Genomic DNA, 22298 nt, shown 5'->3' with positions numbered 1-22298 from the left:
TGTTCAAGGCCTGAATTGACTTGGGCATCGGAGTATCCCTCGTCAAGGATCCGGTTAAGTTTGTCTTTTGTTTTGTAGGAGTCCCTTAGTGTAAATAATCATCAACATCATCCTGGGTCACGAATTCCATATCTTATTCCATCACCATATGGATCCTTAACTTAGCATAATCTTATATTTCATTGTCATTGGCGTGGTGAGTGATGTCTTAAGAACTTGTTTAATCTAAGTTCAACATGTCTCTCTTTTGAACATGACTTCTCCGAGGACAACGAACAAACCCCGGTTACATCTAGGGAACCTAGGAAAAGGCTTGCCTGCTCAGCCGAAGCGAGAACTAAGAGGGTAAGAAAATAAAGCTCTAGAAAGGCAAATAAATCACTTCGGATAACATTGATTCATGTATTGTCCCCCCCCCCCCCCCCCTCTCATGTTTGGCAAGACCTTAGTTCTCCTATCGGTGGCTTGGTTGTTAGAGCACAAATTAAGGGATACACTGTAAAAAAAAAGGTGTTGATAAACATCAATAGCTCCATTAATCTCATCACTAGAGAAGTGGTGCGACAATTGCGAAGAGATCCTATCAAGATCATACCACTGCACATATTGATGGTGGGATTGAGCCAACGCAACATTCATGTTAGAGGTTGTATTATATTGAACTACGTGTTTGGATACAAATATTGTAGTTGAGAGGCAGATTGCTAGTTTGTAATTGGATATACATTTTGCTGATAACATCGTCATGGGGAAAGCTTTCCAATCTGAAAATAAGGCCCGCATATCAATCAAGGAGCAAACCTTATGCATTCCAACAAAGGATGGGGTGGTGATATGTAGAAGCACTCTTTAAAGAGTCTTAGAAGCTTTAGTTGTTCTCTCACTAGAAGATGATGTCGGGAAAAAAGAGGATGAGCCTCATAGTACTGAGCCAAGAGGAGAAATAAAAACCTTTACTATAGGGGAAGGCCAGATGCTCCAGATTGCGAAGATCCTGAAGGAAGTCGTGAAGTAAGAAGCCATTGCTTGATCACATATAACATATCTTCCTAGTGGTACTCGCCCGGGAAGGAAAGAATTTCTTCCAAAGCCCCATCCTCCTCAAGAGTAAGATTTATTCCCACATGCCAAGTCTTACTATTGCTAGGGTTAGGGTTCCAATAAGTACTGAAGCAAAACCCTCTGGATAAAGACTCCCTAGAGCACCTTTGTGTGCCCCAACCAAAACCACCTAGGTTTTGAAGGCCATCACATTTTCGTTCTTCTTAGTTAACAGATACTCCATGTGAGAATCCATGTTCTAGTAGGAGACATCGTTAGTCTTCTTTTCTTCCTCATGGGTTTCTAGAATCTACATAATATGGCTCCGGTCAGCAGCAGGCCTAGATCCTCACAAATCTTCGCCAAAGACCAGAGCTCCAGCCACACATTGAGGGATATTTGATTGGGGCATATGTTAGATTTTAGAAGGATATCAATAATGTTATGTGGGAGAGGGGGAACCTTATGCTACACTCCGTCAATAAGGCTAAAAATTCTCAAACATCCATCTAGTCTAGAATCAACACGGTGGTCTTTGGCAGACAGATGGGCCTTTATGCTTTGAAGCTTCGGAGAAAAACAAGAACTTAGAAGTGCAAAAAGGTTAACCCGGAAATCCCTTCCTCTTTTATAGCATGTTTTCACCTCAAGAGATGAAATTGTGATTTTGAAAAGGCATTGTACATGTGCGTCGCTCAATAATATGCAAAAACCTCTTCCTTTCCACCTTTAATAAAAGGTAGCATGGTTCCTGACTCATGGTGAAATTTTAGTGGGAGATACTTTCTGATTTGAAAGGATAGTTCTAAAGGATAACGTGTCTTACCCACAGACGTTGTCTCGAATACATCGTTTTCAATCCCTCAACTACCCTGGAAAAGGAAGTAGAAATCACACACTAAATGACCCTCAACATCATGTTGGTCCCTTATGATATGAGAATAAGTTTCTATGGGTTTTGCTCTTTTAGGATGACTTGTATCAGTTATGAGTTAAAGTTTTTTACTTGAATTTTTAGCACAATGATATTGGGTAAGGTCAGAGGCAGCTTTAGTTGATCAACGACTAAAGTTGCTTCTAACGTTGAGTCAGGAAATAGCACTTGGAAGTCTATTCCTGACTCAGTACCAATTCACACAACTCAGTATACTTTAAGTTACGCATTTACTAGGCAAAATGAAAGCAAGCAGATAAAGGAATTAAGGGATAGAAAAGGTTACTCAGCCGTTTTATCCTGGTTCGGCCTCATGCCTACATCCAGTCCTCATAATCCTTCTGAGCTTTAATCCACTACTGAACTCTTTTGGGTAGAGCACAAACTCCTTACAATAGTCAGTGAGTATACAGAGTGTCGTCCTCTATATCCTATACTCAACACTATCTACCTCTGAGTGCTAAATACCGAGCAACTCAGAGTCTCCTAACAATTTGATAATTGATAAGTTTGTTTGTTCTATAACAAAGAACACTTTGAGAGATCTAATCTAATCTTTTACACAAAAAATGAAAGTTGGTGTAAGATTGCTTTGCTTTGCTTTTTGCACAGAACTTCAAGAGAGAATTTGGTCAGCGTTTTGACTTGTTGAAGAACTACATCGGTTGAAGCAAATGAAAGGCCTATTTATAATGACACTTGAAGCCATCGCTCATTTTGAATTTTGAAATAATCGTTGGAGGGAAACGACTTTGCTGTCCCTTTCATCCTCAGTGCTCAATGTCGTGGTCAATAGGAATGTAGTCTTCTCTGTGTCTTGATCGGTGCTTTAGTTGCTTTTGGTCAGTAAGCGTCAGATTGTCTCTCCATTTTCGGCAAAGATTCCTAGACAGCATCTCTGTTGCGTCTCAACCTTTCCTCATTTGGATAGACTTTGTCCCCAAGTTTATCAAGTCAACTTCTGCTTTGTCTTCTTATCCGTTGAACTCGGTGGCTTCGTTGTGAAGGAGTTAGTCAATCTTCTGGATCTTTCTACTTGTTGGGCTGAGTTGGATCACAAGCCTTTTGATCTGTTTGACTTTGTTTGGGCCTTGACCTTGCTTATTGGGCTTTGGGCTTTATCTTAATGTCTTTTGCATTTGTATGTTTAAATACTCCAAAAATACTCAACAAACACATTAATAACAAATAAATCAAAGCATTTAAATTTAATGTGTTGGAAATTTATCTTAGGGATTTAATTTTAATTTAAATAGATTTGTCAAATCAAAATCATCGTGGAAATGTGTTTCAACACATCACACTTTAGTCATAATACACATCGAACTTTCATATTAGGTTAATTTCAATACCCCCAAACTCGTCTAATGAAGCTCTAAAAGACTTTGACTGGTCGAAGGGGAGAGGTCTGATAACAAGCCATTTATTGTACCAAACATGTGGACCAATAGGTAAACGCTTGAAGAAGTTGTAACTGCCTTGCCATGTGAACCAATGAAAGAAGCACTCCGGCTTAAAACAGTTACAACGATTAGAAAGCGCCAAATCTTTATTGGCCTGCTACAAGATACATTTCTCCTTACACACTTATACGTGTCCTTAAAATCAGCTAGGGCACAAAAATTAATGGCAGGCCCCAAACTAGCATTTGTATTTTATAAATAGGAATCAGATGCCTACATAGAGTTTGTATACCATTAGTGAACCTAAAGTTCATTTTTCTTCTTCCTCTTCTCTAAGTACTTCGCTAACTTAGGCATCAGAGTGGGGTTGACGATCCACAACCCCTCATTTCATCTCTTTTCTACCTTATTTCAGGTGATCCATTGACCGACAGATCAATCGAAAGCTTACCTTGAATATCCTTTCACATGAACTGTGTAGAGTATTCCGTTAATAATGATGGAAAATTTGCCCAATTTTCAAGTGTGAGAAGTAAAATTGACCCAATTTATTACTGTTTAGAGTATAATTATGCAATTTAAAACATTAGGGTTAAAAAATTTATTAACTGCCAATTTTAGAGATATTGTTTTTTTAGCTTAACCCTAAAAAAATGAATATTTTTGTTGGGAAAAAATGTATATTGATTAGATAAGAAACAGTGTTTAAAATAGTCAAATGTAGCATCAATAAGTCATCTCCAATAGATTTCACATTTGTCTTTTTCTAGCATGGATTAGGAATAGTATCACTAATCCTAATTAACTTAATTGAAGTCGGCAATGTTTTATTCTTGGCATATAGACCCCAAAACTTTTAAATCATTTTTCTCTCTCTTTAAATTAGAGCTAATGCACTTATAAAGTATATGAATCTAGAAACTTAAGAGAAAGTTATACTATTAGTTCTTTTAATAGCATCAACCCATTTACTATATTGTTAATTAACTTCCATTTCTTTTTCAATAGAAAAACAAAAGCAATTTATTAATCTAATAGAATCAAACTGAATTGTAATAGAGCATACTTCTCTAGAAACCCTTAGCTCAAGCCCAATACTTCTTTTAAAGGCTCAATCCCAATACTCAAATAATGCAATAAATAAATGGGAAAATTACACAGAAATTCATCTTTTATAAACTATTTACAACTATGTCAAGTCATAATCTTGGATTATATCAAACTAGTAAAATTAGTACTTTTAATGTATTTTAAGAAATAAAATTTATAAATTATAAGTCTATATTTCTTAAATTATCATGTAAAATCATAATATATAGAAAATAATGACATATTAAGAATTAAGTTTGATGATATGACTTAGGCTCTGTTCTTTATTACTGAAAAAAACTGAACTGAACTGAACTGAACTGAATGATACTGAATACTGAACTGAACTGAATTTAACTGAATGCTACTGAACTTAACTGAATGATACCGAACTTAACCGAATTTAATCGAACGTAACAATAATGATGATATTAGACTTTAAAATAATTTAATGATAATATTGGACATTAATAAGCTTATAATAATAATAATAATAATAATAATAATATTTCTACCAAAAAAATAATATCAATAATAAATAAACATATTATTAAAGATTAAACTAAATTAAATATCAAATAAAATCTAGGCTCGATAAAATCCTATGACATTAAATAAAAATGAGTCTAATTTAAATTAAAAATATAAATTACATACAAACACAAATTTATATATAATTTAAAGCCTATGAAATTAAATACAAATTTTTATATGAATACACACTCTTAACTTTTTATTACAATTAAGTATTAAGGTACAAAAATACCTTTAACGTTTGGGTCCGGGGTTATTTTACTCCTAACGTCTAAATATGAATTTTCATATGAATACAAAATCTTGACTCAATTTATCAATGTTAAGGGTAAAATTGCTATTGGCTTCTAATATTAGAGATAAAATTGCACTATTTGAGATATTAAGGTAGTTGAGCCAGTTAATTTTTTAGAGCATTGTAATGTAAACGTATTAATATAATATTTATTTACTTTTCGCAAAATTTGCAAATAAGTTGCACCAAATAATTATAATTATAATAAATAATGATAATATATATAATGACAAAGCATAAATTATATATAAATATAATTATAATGAAAATAGATAAATTAATATATAATAAATTATAATAATTATAATAAATTGCTGAAATTATAAATAAATAATGATAATAATAATAAATTATATATAAATAATAATAATATATAATAATTATAATAAATAATGATAAATTATTGAATACTGAAACTGAATACTGAACTGAACTGAACTGATTACTACTGAACTGAACTGAACTGAACTGATTGTTATTGAAATTAAGTAATAAAGAATAGGGCCTTACTTGTAATTTTGCACTTAATTATAATATTAATGTATTTGATCATAATACTAATATCTATTAATAATGTTATGAGATTTCCTAGGCAATGTCGGTTCTCCTCTTGCACCGCACACTCCAACTATCAAAACAGTAGATAGAAAATGAGGTAAGCAAGTAGTAAGAAGAGAATTCTAGAAAGAGCGCATTTTTTTCAAGTCTGCGGGCTATCTCTACATTGTATATGAATATATGTAGGGACGGGTACGGTTCGGTTAATCAGTTCATTAGGTAAAAAAAATTAACCGAATCATTATTAATGGTTTTTTAACCATTCAAATCAAAACCGGTCTATATCAATCGGTTAACCATACAACCAGTTAACCATTAGGTTTTTCGATTAACGGTTTTAACCAATTCTCACTAGTTAACCAAAAATCAACGGTTAACTATAATTTTTATCCAAACCTAAATTTTTAAACAATACTAAAATACATATAATTTCAAAAAATCAAACGAAAAGATTTCATATAAAAGTTCAGAATTCAAACATAAGTTTCAAACTAAAAAACAATCCATCAAATTTGCATTTAAAATATAAAGAAATGTAAATAATATTTCATCAAAGTACTTATTACAACATAAAGCAGTATAATCTATGTTATATATTTATATTAATCTATGTATTTATATTAAGCAGTATAATCTATGTATTTATATTTATATTTGTCTTGCCTTTATCGTCAAATGGCCTATATCTTTTTTTTTTAATTTATATTTATTAAACGGTTCAGTTAACCGTTGACCGCGATTTTTGAACACTCTAACCCCGAAACCGAAACCGGTATCTACCTATTTTTTTCAACCATTCGGATTACCAGTTTAATCGGTTTTTTGCCCGCCCCTAAATACATGTTATCGAATATATGAAACTACATAGAATAGAAGGGTAAATTACACCCATGGCCACTCAACTTTACCCATTTTAATATTATGGTCACTGAACTTCAATTCTTAACGGTATAGCCATTGAACTTTACACTTTTTTAACACCGGTGGCCACTCAATTTTAACTAACTCCTCAAAGTGACCGTTAACGACCTCAAAGTGAAAATATTCAAGAATTAAAATTGTTCAGAATGACATTTACCATGAAACCCCATTTTTTATTTTCCAAAATCACATTTTTTGGAGCTTTCTCTCTAAAAATTCACTCTCTCTCCTAACAAAACAACACCTAAATGACATCAAAAAGAAAAGTTTCAAGAATTAAAGTTCTTTAGAATATCATTAACGCTTTGGATTTTTTATTTTTAGGCCATCAGTGGTCATTTTGAGGCGTTGAGTGGCCACCGGTGTTAAAAAGTGTGAAGTTCAGTGGCCATACTGTTAAGAATTGAAGTTCAGTGACCATAATATATGGGTAAAGTTCAGTGGCAATGGGTGTAATTTACCCTAGAATAGAATATGAAATATGGAAAAAGTTACTTAGAAAATCAAGTTTCCATAAAATAATTGAAACTTGTTAGAGAAATGGTTTTCCAAATAAAAACATATAATTTCATATGAGAAAAACATTTTTGATATTTTTGTAAAATATTCTTGGCTGGAATCCTTCCATGTGTGGTGTAGTTGGGATCGGCAGGAACACTCTGATACCAAAGTCAGTACAGTATTTGAGAGTAATAAGAATAATGACATGAGTACTTTTTAAGGATTAGTAAGCATACCTATAATACTTCTGGATTGAGGTATTTATATGGATTTCCGTAACTTTATGTATTGATGATGCTATACTCGAACATTCATGCCATTAATACTATTCAACGGCTATTGATTGCTCCATAAGTTATTTGTTTCTGTCTTCAAGTGTATTAACATAATGACCATTGATTTCCCTTGAGACGGTTTAGGGGGGATGTGAGGGCGGATGTATGTTGGAGGAGATGGATGGCGGGTCTTACCCATTCAACCCCTCCCAATAGTATGTCTCTCGAATGGCGTGTTCTACCTCATGCCACGTGGCGTGGTATAACGCTGGAGAGTCATTCTTTCTTCTTTTTATTACGCTTTAGCTTCAGGAATTTTATACGGGTGTTATCAATTTTATTTTACTTTTAAGTATCCAGTTATTCATACAAAACATTATTTATGGCATTTTTAGGTATAGAATCACGAAACTATATGTCTACATCAATATACTCTAATATATTTATCTCAATACATAAAATTATTAAACCATCCAACCTTTCTTGTGGCGTTGATGACCTTAAATAGTTTTTCAATAATTTTAATTTCGAAAAAAATTCTATTAGCGGATAAAATGGTCACTTGCATAGTAAGGAGGATCAAAAAGAAATTGAAATATTTGAATAATAATTTATTAGCTTGACAAATCGATAATTTCAAGTGTTGACAATAAGTTTGACAAAGTCATTTTGCAATATTTTTATTTCTGAAAAAACATCATCTGCATCGATATATGAAATATTATTATAAGAAAATATAGTTATAAAATTGTCTATTGTGATTGTTTAGACGTATGATTATAATTATTTTTGTGCATCTTTTGAGAGTTTTTTTTTTTACTTTTTGTTATAAAAAATTTATATCTTTAAACCCCTCCCTCTTTTGTACCTAGATGTGTGCTCTGTCTTTAGGTCTAAGATTATTTCCATAACCATCTTTTAAAATTTAATTCCAGTGTTTTTTTTTCTAAAAAAAGTATTATTTTTAGACCCCGTCAAGGACCCTAGACAGCTGCCCTTCCAACCCATGCCCAAAGGCAGCCTTGATATTATCAAATATATGAAGCTACTTAGAATATGAATTATGAAAAAAGTTACTTAAAAAATCAAATTTCCATAAAATATTCAAACTTGTTAGGCAAATGGTTTTCCAAATATAATTTTCTAAAACATTAAAATTGTGTTATGTTATGTATATGTTATATATGATTATTATATAATAGAACATAAAATAAATAATAATAATAATGTATGTGTTAATAGGATTATTTTTATAAATCATGTTATCGTATCAGAAATAGTCCAGTCCTGATGTCTAAGTTGAATATAGAAAATGTTGGCACTGGAAGCTCATCAGAATCTGAAATTATTTCACGGGTGTTACCCGGTCTCCATCAGAGTGCATATAAAATAATGGATATATTTCAGATAGAAAAATGAGAAATGTTGATCAATTCCAACTTTCTCCTTCCCAGCTCCACACAACAGTCCTTTCCCAGATTTTGTCTGGTTCTTGCTGGTCCATCAATGGCTTCAATCATCACTAGGATCTTCCACTTCATATTAAAGAGCGCTACCCATCTAATGTTGTTAGCAAAACCTTTTCCTCAGAGCAAATGTTGCCAAGTTTCGCTACGACATCGTTTATAAATTCCACAAAATCTTCAATACTACAGATTGAAGAACCATAGTCCAACATATCAACTACCAAAGCATTCTCCATATCTCTATTCCTATTCTCTGACTCATGTATCCTGCCATATGTTCTGCTCACATCAATGCACAGCTTAACAAACTCCGGATCAACCATAGTTTCGTTCACATCCAAGAAGAACCTATGATTTCCAATCACACTTTCAGTAGATTTCATTTTCACTGCAATTTTTTGTATAGATGCTAAATTAAAAGCTATGCGTTCGGTCAGTTTAGATGCACTCCACAGTGGTATTTCATATCTATGATGGCAGCATACTTGGACCGCATTGGCTAGGAAGAAGCGCACAAGGAAGATAACAAAATCAATGAAGTTCATGCCTGAGAAAAAGAAAAAAGTACAATGCGCACAACATAAATTGTAGATTCAACTCAAACCAACAAATATGCACCACATTCTTAAATATCTTTAAAAGATTAATATCCGAAACAGAGAGTTGAGGGTTGCAAGTCTTTGTCACGAACTATTGCAGTACGGAAGTTAATTCATAGTTAACTGATCAATACTTAAATCAGCAAATAAAAAAAGAGCTAAGAACATGTAGCTTTTCATACTCAACTTTAAGAATGAAAACATTTTCAATTTCGAGAAAATTTGGGTTGATATATATTTCAAGTTAAATAATCCTACAAAGGCAACTGCATTTGGATAATTTAGACTTGTTGTAAGATAACCTGCTTACAGGTCATTTACTAGCTCGTACTGAACAGCAAGAAGCGTATAGTTTCTAGCACTTGCAAATGTCTAGGTTTAGAAAAGGCATGGGCAATGGCAACCATGTAAGCAGTTTAATATTCAAATTTTGTGCTAATGATTTTACCTGTATTAGCAGCAAGGTTGCGTTGGCAGAGAGCTTCAAAATCATCACAGATTTCTCTGATGTCTTCTATATAGCCCTTCGCCTCATTATAGTCTCTCCAAAGCAAATCCCACTAAAGGAATGAGAGAGTTGTCATCAAATTCTGGGGCTTCCCAATTGTATTCAAAAGTATGGCTACTTCACTTACCACCCAAGAAAGGTTATGAGCATTGTACCAATTGTGATTTATTGATATTGTATCTTCCTGAAACATATGGATGCATGCGTGTTACAGAGGAAAACTTATAAGTAATTAACTGTAGGAGAACTCAAAATTCATTGTCACAATTCGAAAGAATCATATTCTTTTCTAATCCTAAGCTGCACAATAAAAATAACACAAATGACTAGTCTCATAAATCTAAATTTCTTTAAAGTTAACACAATGATATGCATATGCTTATATCTGTTAGATACTCCCATAGAGAAAAGCGGGCTCATCAGTAGCTGCTAGGGCATTCTGTTATGCAATTCTTTCTTTGCTGTTTTGCAAACCTGCTGGAAGCTTGGACAGTAGAGATTATACATCCATGATGCTTGAACTATAGCGCTATTAACATTATTGACCCCTAAACTTTATGTCGTGACATAGCATCCGTGAACTTTACATTATTGTAACATTGAAGTCCAAATCAGAGAAAATCCATTAAAAAATTTAAGGAAATAATGACTTGGAAATAGACATTTGACCAGAATTTATTGTGACATGGATAAAGAGAGTTAATGAGGTAGTCAAACTTGTCCAGGGCATCATGTTGTTAACTTTTTAAACAGATTGTCTTTGATTGGACTTTAATATTACAATGATGTACAGTTCAAGGACTTTTATGTCATGAAATGAAGCTTAGGAGCCATAATGTTAGCAGCGCTAAATTTCAAGGGCCATTGATGTATTTTCTTCACCCTAGATATTTCTCTGCTAGTTGTTTCTTTTCCTTGGCTAATTTTACTTTCTCGGGTTTGGGAAAGTGTTAGCTTTTTCAAACTCTCCGATTCCCTCTCTTTAGAGTGTGTTGTTCTTAATTTCCTTATATTTGTTGCTTGATATCCATAAAAGGCATTAAGGAATGGACAGAATCATGCGTGTATGGGAGCAAACAAAGTTGAAAAAGACAGAAGATATGTAGGATACCAGATTATGAACTTGATGAAACCATCCGCTAGGCACAAAGATAATTTCATTTTGATCCTGAATGCACTCCAACCAAATAGCCTACACTCACGCCATGAACAAACAGACATGAAAGAAAGTCGAAGGATTTGAGAAACAGAAATACAAGGGGAAGATAAGTAGTCTAATTACCTTCTTAAAACCTGGAAATGTTTCCTCACTAACATTATCAAAGATGTTATAAACTGTGTTCTTCAGGTTCCTGGACCAAAATGGAGAAACAAGAACAAGATAAATTTATAGAATTGGATTTACACAAAGCAAGTATTGATATTTGATAGAGAACATCACAAAACTCAATATTTGCAAGTGGACTTCAGGGAATTTGACAAAGGTCATTGATCTAGATAGAATGAAATTCCAATGTTTTGTGTACAATATAATGAATGGATAGTTGATGTTTCTTGTTGTTCTCCAATTCCATATAGAATTGTAAATACATCTTCCTCTTTTAAGAGGCATAATAAATCTCCAAATAGGCACTGATTTTCAGTTGTATCAAGAGCAAGTGCTCCCTTGTTAGAACTGCTACGTGTTAAAGCATGCAGTTAAAATTGCCGGCAAACCTGTCAAATATCAGATGACATTGGGAAGGAGACAGAAAAAGCCATTTCTTCTTCCCACAAACATTTGCTGACCAACTATATGACCTGAAAACATCAGCATGAAGAGGAGTCCAAGACCCTGTAAAGAAAATTAGAATTTGAGTAAGATTCCTTGAGGTTCTGGTTAAATGTTTGCTAAACAAAAACCAAATTACATATATGCTTGCTTGGCAATACAATTGACTGAAACCATGTTCAACAAGAAAATAGAAAACACAGCACATTTTTTCTCAAACCTTTTGCTCCCATATACACAAAACGATAGTCAGAGCAACTTATTTCATCATTCTCTTGATCACTGTCAGAATTCTTATGCATACGATGATGGTCGAGATATAGGTTAAGCCAATCATCAGAAAAAAGTAGTGGGGTTTTGTATGCTACATATTCTGGATATTCCTGAGAACCAAGATCAAAAAACATAAGTGAAGACAATGAAATGACAAATGCCTAGCATATGGACCTCAGATTCCCATATAAAATGGAGCCACAGGCAATAAACATGCCTTTTAGGTATTCAAATTATTTTTTTCCTTTCCTATAAAACTAAAAAAAAATGAAAAACAATGAGTAGATCAAGGAAGGTAGTATACCAGTGTAACACAATTTCAATCCAAGAGGAAACCACCATAGGAGGATTATCTAAAGCAATATACTCAAATTCATGATATCTGCGGATGTAAAGATGCACTAGGCATAAGATATCAGATAAAAATTTATAATATGAATTTCATATTTTGATTTCACGGTTTTATATGATGGTTCATGTTAGCCACCCCAAATCATTTCGGGACTAAGGCTTTGTTGTTGTTGTTGTTCTTGTTGTTGTTTCAATAACATTTTTAAGTAAGCTTTCCGGTAAAGTTGTTTTCTATACCAATTGCAATCAAGCATCTAAAGCTTCTCTTTCCCTCATCCCTCTCCCTCGTTTTGAATGATCACTAAGACTTGTATTTGATTACCATGAAAAATCAACGAGAATTACCGAAGGAGGACCAGCGAAGAATAGGTAAAAGATTTAAATGTCTATAATGAAATGGGAGCTTAATTGGTAGTCCTTTTAACCATTACATTTCCATACAAACAAGGTGACAAGGATTTATCTATATGTGTCACCTAGACTTGCTTTAGCCTTCTATTTAAAAATGATCAAAATCAAAAAGATCCACAACTATAAGCATATAGCTTAGTTTGTATGAAAACTACCGAAGCACAGATATTAGAGAGCTCAATTGCTCAATAAACATCATTTTCATGAAATTAAAACAATTCATCCTCAAATCAAAATTGATTATTCAAAGAACATACTGTTTCTGCTAAGCCATAAAAGTTGTACCTTCACAAAATGCCAGTCCTTCAAATAGAGCAGGGACTTGCTATCGCCGTCTGAAGCATTAGACTCAGCCCAATGGTCAATGAACTCCTTAACTGTCATTTCTACTCTCTTCTGATCCGTAAATTCTCTAACTCCACAATCCGCAACCTTAGAAACACTTACAAATTTGAAAAGGAAATAAAATAAAAATTGCAGAGCGCTAGTAAAATGAAATTATGGGATTGAAGAAGTAAATACCTGAACCCTAGAGTTGGGGAAATGGGTAGAAAAGAAGTGAAGATTAGGGCAGCCAGTATCAGTGACCCAATCTTTGCAAGCTCGCCAATCGTCCATGAGACCTGTTAGCACAACTGGCTGGTTTTTGGCTAAATATTTGGCGACAAACTCATTATAGCTGAGTTCTTTACCATTCACTCGCTCTATTTTCCCTTCAATTTGTATACCCATCTGTCTCTCGTCCATTTCAAACTTTCCAGCGAAGAAAGAAATCAAATTGCATACTGCTCAACTCAGTGCACAGGCAAATCGGATATATATACTTTTTATATTTTTTTTTTTTTTTTTTTTTTTGATAATTAAGCAAATTTCATTAGATAACCAAATTGGATACATCAGATACAACAGCAGAAAAGTAAGATTGTGGAAAGTCTTCATATTGAAGATCTCTGTGAATACATTGTTTGGCTTGTAATGCAAGAAGATGGGCGGGCATGTTTGCCAGTCTATTTTCATGAAGTATGCTCACTATATGCTCACTATATTCAATCCCTTGGAGATCACCTGAATATCGTCTAGAGTACTCCCTAGCCAGTTAATGCACTCGATCTGTCCTTTGAGAAGATTTACAGCTTCAAGAGAGTCTGATGCCACTGTTATACAATTCAGACTGGCTCTTCGAATGGCGGAGATCCCATTAAATATCGCTCGGAGTTCGGCGTGGAGAGCACATAGGGAGGGGCCAAGTGACCCACCGCCTGCAAGGAGAACTGAGCCCCTATTGTCCCGAATAACAAACCCGAATGCACTTTGATTATTTATTGGGTCAAAAGCTGCATCACAGTTGAGTTTGAGGACACCCGGTGGGGGGGCTTCCATTGAACTTTTTGAGTCGGTGAAGTGTGAGCGGCGCCTAAGATTAGTTCCTGGCTATTCTGATGTTTCTCCAACCCAAAATTAATGTTTGAGATGCAGTTCATAGCTTTTACCACCCCTAACCTTTTATCCCCGTGAGCTGTTCGATTACGTTCATACCACAAGATCCATAGTACTTTGCATACCTCAGCCATCTCCATCTTGGTTGTCTGAAGGGATATGTTGGAAAACCATTCCAGAGTTGAGGAGCCGGCGACTTTGTGTGGCTTGAAACAGAGATTGGAGCTCTTCCAATAATACTTAGATATGTGGCAGTCCCTAAAGAGATGGAGTAGTGATTCGAGCTTTTGTCCACACAGTTGACACTCAGGGTGCACTGGAATGTTCTTATTGCTTAATGCTTCTGCACATGGGAGGGTGTTATTTGGTATGGACCAGATTGTATGAAGAATTTTTGGTGGTAACTGGAGCTGCCACAGGTAATTCCAGATTGATTTTGAGCTGTCGGATGTTGATGCTCGTCCTCCCCAATCGGAGCATAAGGTTGAAGCTAGTCTATAACCTGTTTTCACCGTGTAGTCCCCCCATTTACTTAGAGGAAGTCGTAGTATAGCTGAGGCAGTGTCTCTAGCAAAACAGTAATGGATTAGATCTGTCTTCCATGTGAATGTATCATGATCGATGAGGCTGGATACCCAATTAGAAGGGGGGTCATGAAGGACTTGAAGAGGTCTGTTGCATGGAACATTCGGGATCCATTTCTGAGTGAACATATCAATTGATTGACCATTACCAACCCTCCAACAGCTGCCTTCCATAATAATATGTCGTATCTGCATTAGACTTCGCCAGACGAAGCTAGGGACATAACCAACTTTTGCAGACATCACCTCGTTTCGGGGAAAGTATTTGTGTTTGAAAACTTGGCTACATAGAGACTCCGGATTGCGGATAATACGCCATAGTTGTTTTGCCAGGAGTGCTTGGTTGAAATCATATAGGTTCCGAAAGCCCAGTCCTCCATCCTGTTTGGGAAGACATAGTTTGTCCCATCGGACCCAATGGATTTTCCGCTCTTTTGTAGTGTTATTCCACCAAAATTTAGCCAAAATTTGTTGGATCTCGGCACAGAATGATTTCGGCAGAAGGAAACAACTCATAATGTATTGTGGAATTGCTTGAGCTATAGATTTGATAAGAACTTCTTTGCCACCTCTTGAGAGCCACTTCTCTTGCCATCCACCTACTCGCTTGCAGATTCTATCCTTAAGAAAGCCAAAATGGATTTTTTTGATTTTCCTACAATTGCAGGGATGCCCAGGTATGTTGAGAACTGGTGGACTTCCTTGACTCCAAAGCACTCAGTTAGTGCACGTCTTTTATCAGCATTTACCTCGGAGCTGAATGACATCTCAGTTTTGTCAAAGTTGATCCGCTGACCAGATGCCTTCTCATACTGTTGTAGGATACTCTTAAGCTTCACACACTCGGTAACTGATGCACGACAAAAGATTATCGAGTCATCTGCGAAGAACAGGTGGGAGATGGACAGACTGCTCTTGCCAATTCTGATACCGTGGATAGACCGGTTAACTTCAGTTCTCCTTATCAATGCTGAAAGCCCTTCTGCACAAATTAGAAACAAATAGGGCGATAGAGGATCTCCCTGACGAAGACCCCTTGTTGGTTTAACATAACCTTTCTGAGCCCCATTTATAAGGAAAGAGAAGGATACTGAAGATAAACAGTTCTGAACCACATTAATCCATTGTGTTGGAAAGCGCATAACAGTCATCATACCTTTGGGGAAAGACCATTCTACCCTGTCATATGCTTTGCTCATGTCTAGCTTTAGGGCACATGCTCCTTTCTTCCCCTTAATTCTGTGTTTCATATAGTGGAATAACTCAAAAGCAATTAGAGCGTTGTCGGTGATAAGGCGACTTGGGACAAAAGCGCTTTGTGATTGGTGAATGATGGATCCCAAAGAGACCTTAAGTCGATTAGCAAGTGTCTTGGTGACTAGTTTATAAATCACATTGCATAGGCTTATCGGTCGAAGGTCCTTCAGATTGTTGGGATTCTTTTTTTTTGGAATTAGTGTTATGAGGGTATGATTCATGCCAGGGGGGAGGTGCATACCGTTGAGAATATTGAGCACAAGTTTGACCGTTTCTTCTCCAACAACGTCCCAGAAAGCTGTGTAGAACATTCCTGACATGCCATCTGGTCCCGGTGCTTTCGATCCGTCCTGACATGCCATCTGGTCCCGGTGCTTTCGATCCGTCCATTTGTTTGAGAGATTCCACTACCTCCTTAGCCTCAAAGGGTCGTGATAAGTTGCGAATATGTTCCTCTGAGAGGAACAAGTCCACTGCCTGCAGGATATCATCTAGATCTTCAGGTTGAGATGTGGTGAAGAGCTCGTTGTAGTATTGGATCACTAATTGTGCTATATCATCAGTACTTTCCTTCCACACCCCATTCTGATCTTGTAGTTTACGAATGGTGTTGGATTTTCTCCGCATATTTGCCTTAGAGTGAAAGAATTTGGTGTTTCTGTCTCCACTTCGAAGCCAATTAATTCGAGCTCGCTGCTTCCACATAATTTCCTCTGCTTCTTGAAGTTTCTCAATTTCAACTGTTAAACGAGTGATCTTGCTCGTGTTTTAAGGTGTCACCGGACCACTTTCCACCTCCGCGAGAAGTCGGGAAAGAGATCTTATTCTAGAGCCCAGATGACCGAACTGTTGTTTATTCCAGATTTTGAGGTTGTAGGCACATGAATCCAGCCGCTCACACACTGATGCTGTAGTGTTTGAAGGAACATGGTTCCAAGCTCGTTGAACCACCTCCCTACATCTCGGATCCTTTAGCCACATCTCCTCGAACCAGAATAATCGCTCCCGACGCACCTTGGTACCTTCCATTAATACTAAAATAGGTGAGTGGTCTGAGGCCACCCGTGCCAGATGTTGAACCACAGCATTAGGAAAAAGTATCTCCCATTCCACTTGGCAAACAGCTCGGTCCAGCCTTTCTTGGATTGTTTCCCCGTTCTTCCTTCCGTTGGTCCAGGTGAATGGTGATCCTGAGTAGTGAAGATCAAATAGATCACATTCATCTAAGCAGTTCCGAAAAGCCTCCATGCTTCTATAGTCTGGATCCCTACCTCCCTCTTTCTCTTTAGAGTACATTATTTCATTGAAATCACCTACGCACAACCATGGGAGTTTTTCCCGAGAGTGAAGGTCCGTTAAAAGTTGCCATGTGAGATGTTTTTGTGATGATTCCGGCCAACCATATATCCCAGTGCCTCGCCACCTGAGTGTACCACTCTCCGTCTATATGCCGAAGTCAATACAGTGCTGACTGAAACCTAGTATACGGAGCCCGATGTCCTTTTTCCACATTAGTAATAAACCACTTGATCTTCGTACTGAATCCACTATGAAGAACTCAAAACCTTGGAACCTGCGTTTAATTCCCTGCAATTCATCTCTTCTCAGTCTCGTCTCCATCAAGAAGACCACCTCCGGGCAGTTAACTCTCACTATGTGAGATAGTGCTCGGACCGTCCTAGGGTTGCCCAGCCCTCGGACGTTCCAACTAAGGAGATTCATAATGTCGGGCGGGGTTGCATAGCAACCTCCGCCTCTACAATCATGGCATCATTCTCCGTAATATGACGTGGCTTCTTGCCCGTAGCCTCTGTGGTTGACGACGAGTCTTCATTGTGCACCTTTCTCTTCCCGATGGTCTTGATGGAGACTTTGGCTTCTCCACCTCCTTCTTCATATATGATTCACGGTTTAACTTTCTGGGTAATAGTCTGTGTTTTTTCCAAGCATATGGAAGATGGTGTTTTGGATTGTGGTTGTGTAAGTTGGTGGGGTTCGTTTGGTAGCAGGCCATGTAAAGGTACTGTGAGTTCCTCCTTTCTTGCAAGGCTTATAGCATCTGAATTTCAAATAGCCCAACGGACTTTTGCCTAAACATACTTCACCCAGCCACAATCTAACCTGCTATTATTTTATTGGGCTGGGCTCAAGTCGAAGTACAAATCCAACTCAAATAAACTCAATTACAAAATACAATAAAACCTTCATAAATTAATAATCTTTTTAAAATAATAATTTTTTCTTATCCCGACTTGGACCAATTAAAAAATGATGAATTTTAATAAATTAATAAGATAATTTTTTTTCTGGAACAACCCTTTATAAATACATTATTTTATTATCTTTTCCATTATAAATACATTATTTTATTATCTCTATAAATTAATAATTTCTCAAATACATATATGAAGTATATATGACTCTATAGTACTTTGTTTTTTTTAATTTAAATCTAGTTGAACTTCATCTCTAACTATTTTCAAAATAATTTAACAAAATATAACTTTATAGTATATATAAAAAAATTATTTATTCATTGATTTTAGACAAAAAAAAAACTTTTTTTACATTAATAGTTTAAATTTTTTTTAAATCATTATATAAATTATTAATAATTAATAATTTATTAATAATTAATATCTCTATAAATTAATAAAAATTTCATAGTTGCAGCAGAGGTTTTATATAATTTTTAATAATAAAAATTAATTTTAATAACTAATATTAATAGAAAAGATCGGGTTGCACCAACTCATAGTACTTTTATAAATTTCAAATCCATCTTATATATATGTGGCTTTAGCAGGTGTCAGACAGACTGAGCCCAAGTTATTTTTCTTTGTCCAAAGGCGGACCATTATATGTGAGCCTCGATACATATCCAAATTTGCAAACAAGTTTAGATGTAATTACTTTGCAATTAACACACTTTAAATTTTAGGGAAAGTTACATAGAAATTCATCTCTTAGAAACTATTTATAACTATGTCAAGTTATAATTTTGGATTATATCAAACTAGTAAAATCAGTACTTTTAATATATGTTAAAGATTAGAATTACAAATTAAAAGTCTAGAATATATTTTTTAGGGTTTATGATTTATGAATTAGAGTCTAGAATTTTTAAATTATGATGTAAAATCATAATATATAGAAAATAAACATATTAAGAATTAAGTTTGGCGATATGACTTAGTTCTAATTTTATAGCTAATTATGATATTCATGTAATTGACCCCAAATTTTTGGGACCAAATCAATATTTTTAATATAAAATATTTATTATCAACAAATTAAAAATTAAGAAAATAGGATATGCACTTAATATTTATTTATGCAATTCTCTCTCTTCTTTTTTTGTAATAAGCAAGAAGAGAGAATTGCATAAATAAATAGATCCCTATGGTAGGGAATTTCGGCCAAGGCTTATTCAAGGAGAAGAAATTCTTCCCGACTCAGACTAATTATCATTCTCGTTTTCTCTTTTTGATCTCATGTTGATTTCTTTAGAGGCAATCTTTTTTTATTACTATTCAACGGTTCATTACTAATCGGTTTATTTTGTTTGTTTTGTGTTCTTGGAAAGACGGTTGATTTCCGTGTGGGCACATCTCTAGCAACAATAGATAGATCATCACAAAGGTACATGTTTTTTTATCCCTCTTTGATATGAAATAAGGATTAACGGATCCTTGGTTAAAGGAAATAAATAAAAAAAAAATTATATTTTCACTGCGCCCCGTTTACCTATGTTCTTACACACAAAAATGCCAACAAGAGTTGTAATCTTTTGATGATGGACCTAAACAACACAAAGGAAAAAGGAAAAAAGGAAATCACTAGCAGAAAAATGGGAAATCAAGCAAAATTAATAGTTTTTCTAAACAATAAATAAGAAATCACATTTAACCTTTATTTGATCCAAAAAAAAATGGAAGCAACCCAACTTCTGAAAACAACTATAAATGAACAAGGTAATAGGAAAAACAAAACTCAACAACTCAAGTAAATTATATATAAGAAATAAATATCTTGAAACTTTGGTGCTACAATTTTGAGGTCGGCGATGTGGACCAACATTGGAAATCGGACGGAGAAAATTGGCAGGAGAAGACCAGTGAAAGATGTGGATAAGAATGAAGAAGGAAGGGGCTAATTAAAAGAAACGTAGATTAAGTGATATACAGTTGTCTCGTTTTGTATGGAAGGTGTTTCTTTGAGTTGGAAGACCCGGAGGTTCCTATAAAATCCCAATGTTGGTACTATAACACGCCGAGTTGGGACAATCAAGATGTAACATATTTGTGTGCTTCAGTTCAAAATTGGCGTGTTGGTCCTATAACACGACGAGTTAAAGTCCAATACTTCTAAGTCTCCACTTTCCACTGGTCAACTTGCTAAGTTGAAGACCGGAAGTTCCAAGACTTTACGCACCAATTTCCAACTCACCGGGTTGATCTTATAACTCGATGAGTTGGCCTATTTTGCAGTAAATTTTTATTAAGTCATTTGTCTTTGTATTTATAGGTTTGCAATAAATTTTAGATTTTCTATTTAAACCCACTTAGAATTTATTTTTAAGTACTCGGATTTTAGTATTTGCATCCCTTAGTTGTCACACCCTACCTAGTCACTACATCCTCCATAGGCATCACCATTCTGTCTTCTATCTTCCACCAAGCAACAGTCTTTCTCATGGATTTCTCCTACGAAGCACTAGTCGAGGTTATCCTTTATACTCTTTTGTTAACTTTGTATGTACTTTTTTATGATGTACATAGTGTTCGTGCCATTTTAATATAATTCCATATTTTGACACTGATTATTTTCTTGTGATTTTGCCTTTCGATTCAATTATATGCTTGCTTGCCTCTAAGTTTAATTTTACTTCAATCACTTTATCTTAGTATTCGAGTTCACATAAGAGAGTATCCCACCAGATATAAAAAAAACAGAAATCGAAGGAATTGACAACCTTGTACATATGGAACCTTAATTTTGGTGGCCTTCCCAATAATAGGGTTTTGCGAGTCGTTAGGCACCAAAAAAGGTTAGTGGGGGTAGAATCTAGATTATCTTAGTTTGCTTGCATAGTTGTTTTTATAATTCTAGTACCACTCTAATCACATCAATCTTACCACATTCCATATTATTCGCACAAGAGGAGACATGCTAATACATGTCCCACATAGTAAGGAGCAAGAGTAAATTAATTTCACAACTTTAATATTTGTCCGCCTAAATAATAGGAGAACCTATTAGAGTATTGCTTTCTAAACATGGATAAATAAACAAACACGCACCTTGGCAGCATCATGTTACTTGAAGAGATGATCTTTTCAGTTGAGAGATGGAGGTTCGACTACTTCTCCTACTACGCCTTTGCCTTTTGAGCCATAGTGGCCTTAGGTTTCTTCGATTGAGATTGATTTGAAAAATCCTCTGGATCCACTATCTCATGGATATTCCTCTTCGATCCTTCAACCCCTAGAAAAAGTGGAGCATGAGATATATTTACAGCAGAAACCTTCCCTTTACTTGATTTTTTTAGCTTACCTTGAGGAAGACTTATAGCCCCAGGCACCATAGGAAGAGTATCAACTTGAACTTGAGTTTCAACATCCAGATTCAGATGAGTAGAGGCAACTGACTCACATTGCCTTATATCAAATACCTCCACCTCTAGATAAGATAATTAAGTCTAGTTAGCAGTTTTATTCGGCATATCAAGCTCCAAGGCATCCTGCTTTTTCGCTTGACTAGGTTCGGTGATAGCAAGACTTCCCTCCTCAATGATAGTCACCTTTTCAGCCTCAAGGGAAACATCTTCCCTAATAACCTCATCACTAGTCGATGCGAAAAACTCGACACTTATAGGGATAAAAATCTCAACACCGATAGTGGAAGTCCTTCACCAGTCGAAGAAGTCCCAACATCTTCTTGTTGTCCCCTCATTGCTGACATAACAACACGAAGGTTTATGTTAGAGGGCATGTCTACACCCAAATAAAATAAAATTAAATTAAAACACTTATCACCTCTAAGGAACTGAAGGTAGCCCTTTTCACCGAATAAACACAACTCTCTGGT

The 22298-nt window shown here is 35.3% G+C and overlaps 1 protein-coding gene across 2 annotated transcripts; it reads right to left on the bottom strand.

Moving 5' to 3' along the window:
* Positions 1-8857: 8857 nt before the first annotated feature.
* Positions 8858-14197, bottom strand: LOC136230098 (arginine-specific demethylase JMJ20). Of its 2 annotated transcripts, none has more exons than XM_066019041.1 (9): positions 13453-14197; positions 13216-13362; positions 12116-12278; positions 11841-11958; positions 11407-11476; positions 11236-11316; positions 10252-10308; positions 10065-10176; positions 8858-9564 (listed from the first exon to the last, which is right to left on the bottom strand). In XM_066019041.1, the coding sequence occupies exons 1-9, from the start codon at positions 13675-13677 to the stop codon at positions 9104-9106; spliced, it is 1434 nt and encodes a 477-aa protein (XP_065875113.1). In that variant the 5' UTR covers positions 13678-14197; the 3' UTR covers positions 8858-9103. The 2 variants fall into 2 exon arrangements, with proteins under 2 accessions (XP_065875113.1, XP_065875119.1); XM_066019047.1 differs by having other exon boundaries at positions 13216-13372; positions 13453-13585.
* Positions 14198-22298: the final 8101 nt, after the last annotated feature.

Source organism: Euphorbia lathyris, chromosome 1, assembly GCF_963576675.1.
Source record: "Euphorbia lathyris chromosome 1, ddEupLath1.1, whole genome shotgun sequence".
In the NCBI taxonomy this organism is placed as follows: Eukaryota; Viridiplantae; Streptophyta; class Magnoliopsida; order Malpighiales; family Euphorbiaceae; genus Euphorbia; species Euphorbia lathyris.
The sequence above is the reverse complement of the archived record's forward strand: the minus strand, read 5'-3'. Positions and strand labels throughout refer to the sequence as shown.

Coding starts and splice junctions, on each gene's coding strand:
- LOC136230098 (XM_066019041.1), bottom strand. CDS start 13,677: ATGGACGAGAGACAGATGGGTATACAAATTGAAGGGAAAATAGAGCGA. Junction 12,279..13,215: donor AGGACTGGCATTTTGTGAAG/GTACAACTTTTA, acceptor CTTGGTTCTCAG/GAATATCCAGAATATGTAGC. Junction 11,959..12,115: donor TGTGTATATGGGAGCAAAAG/GTTTGAGAAAAA, acceptor TTTTCTTTACAG/GGTCTTGGACTCCTCTTCAT.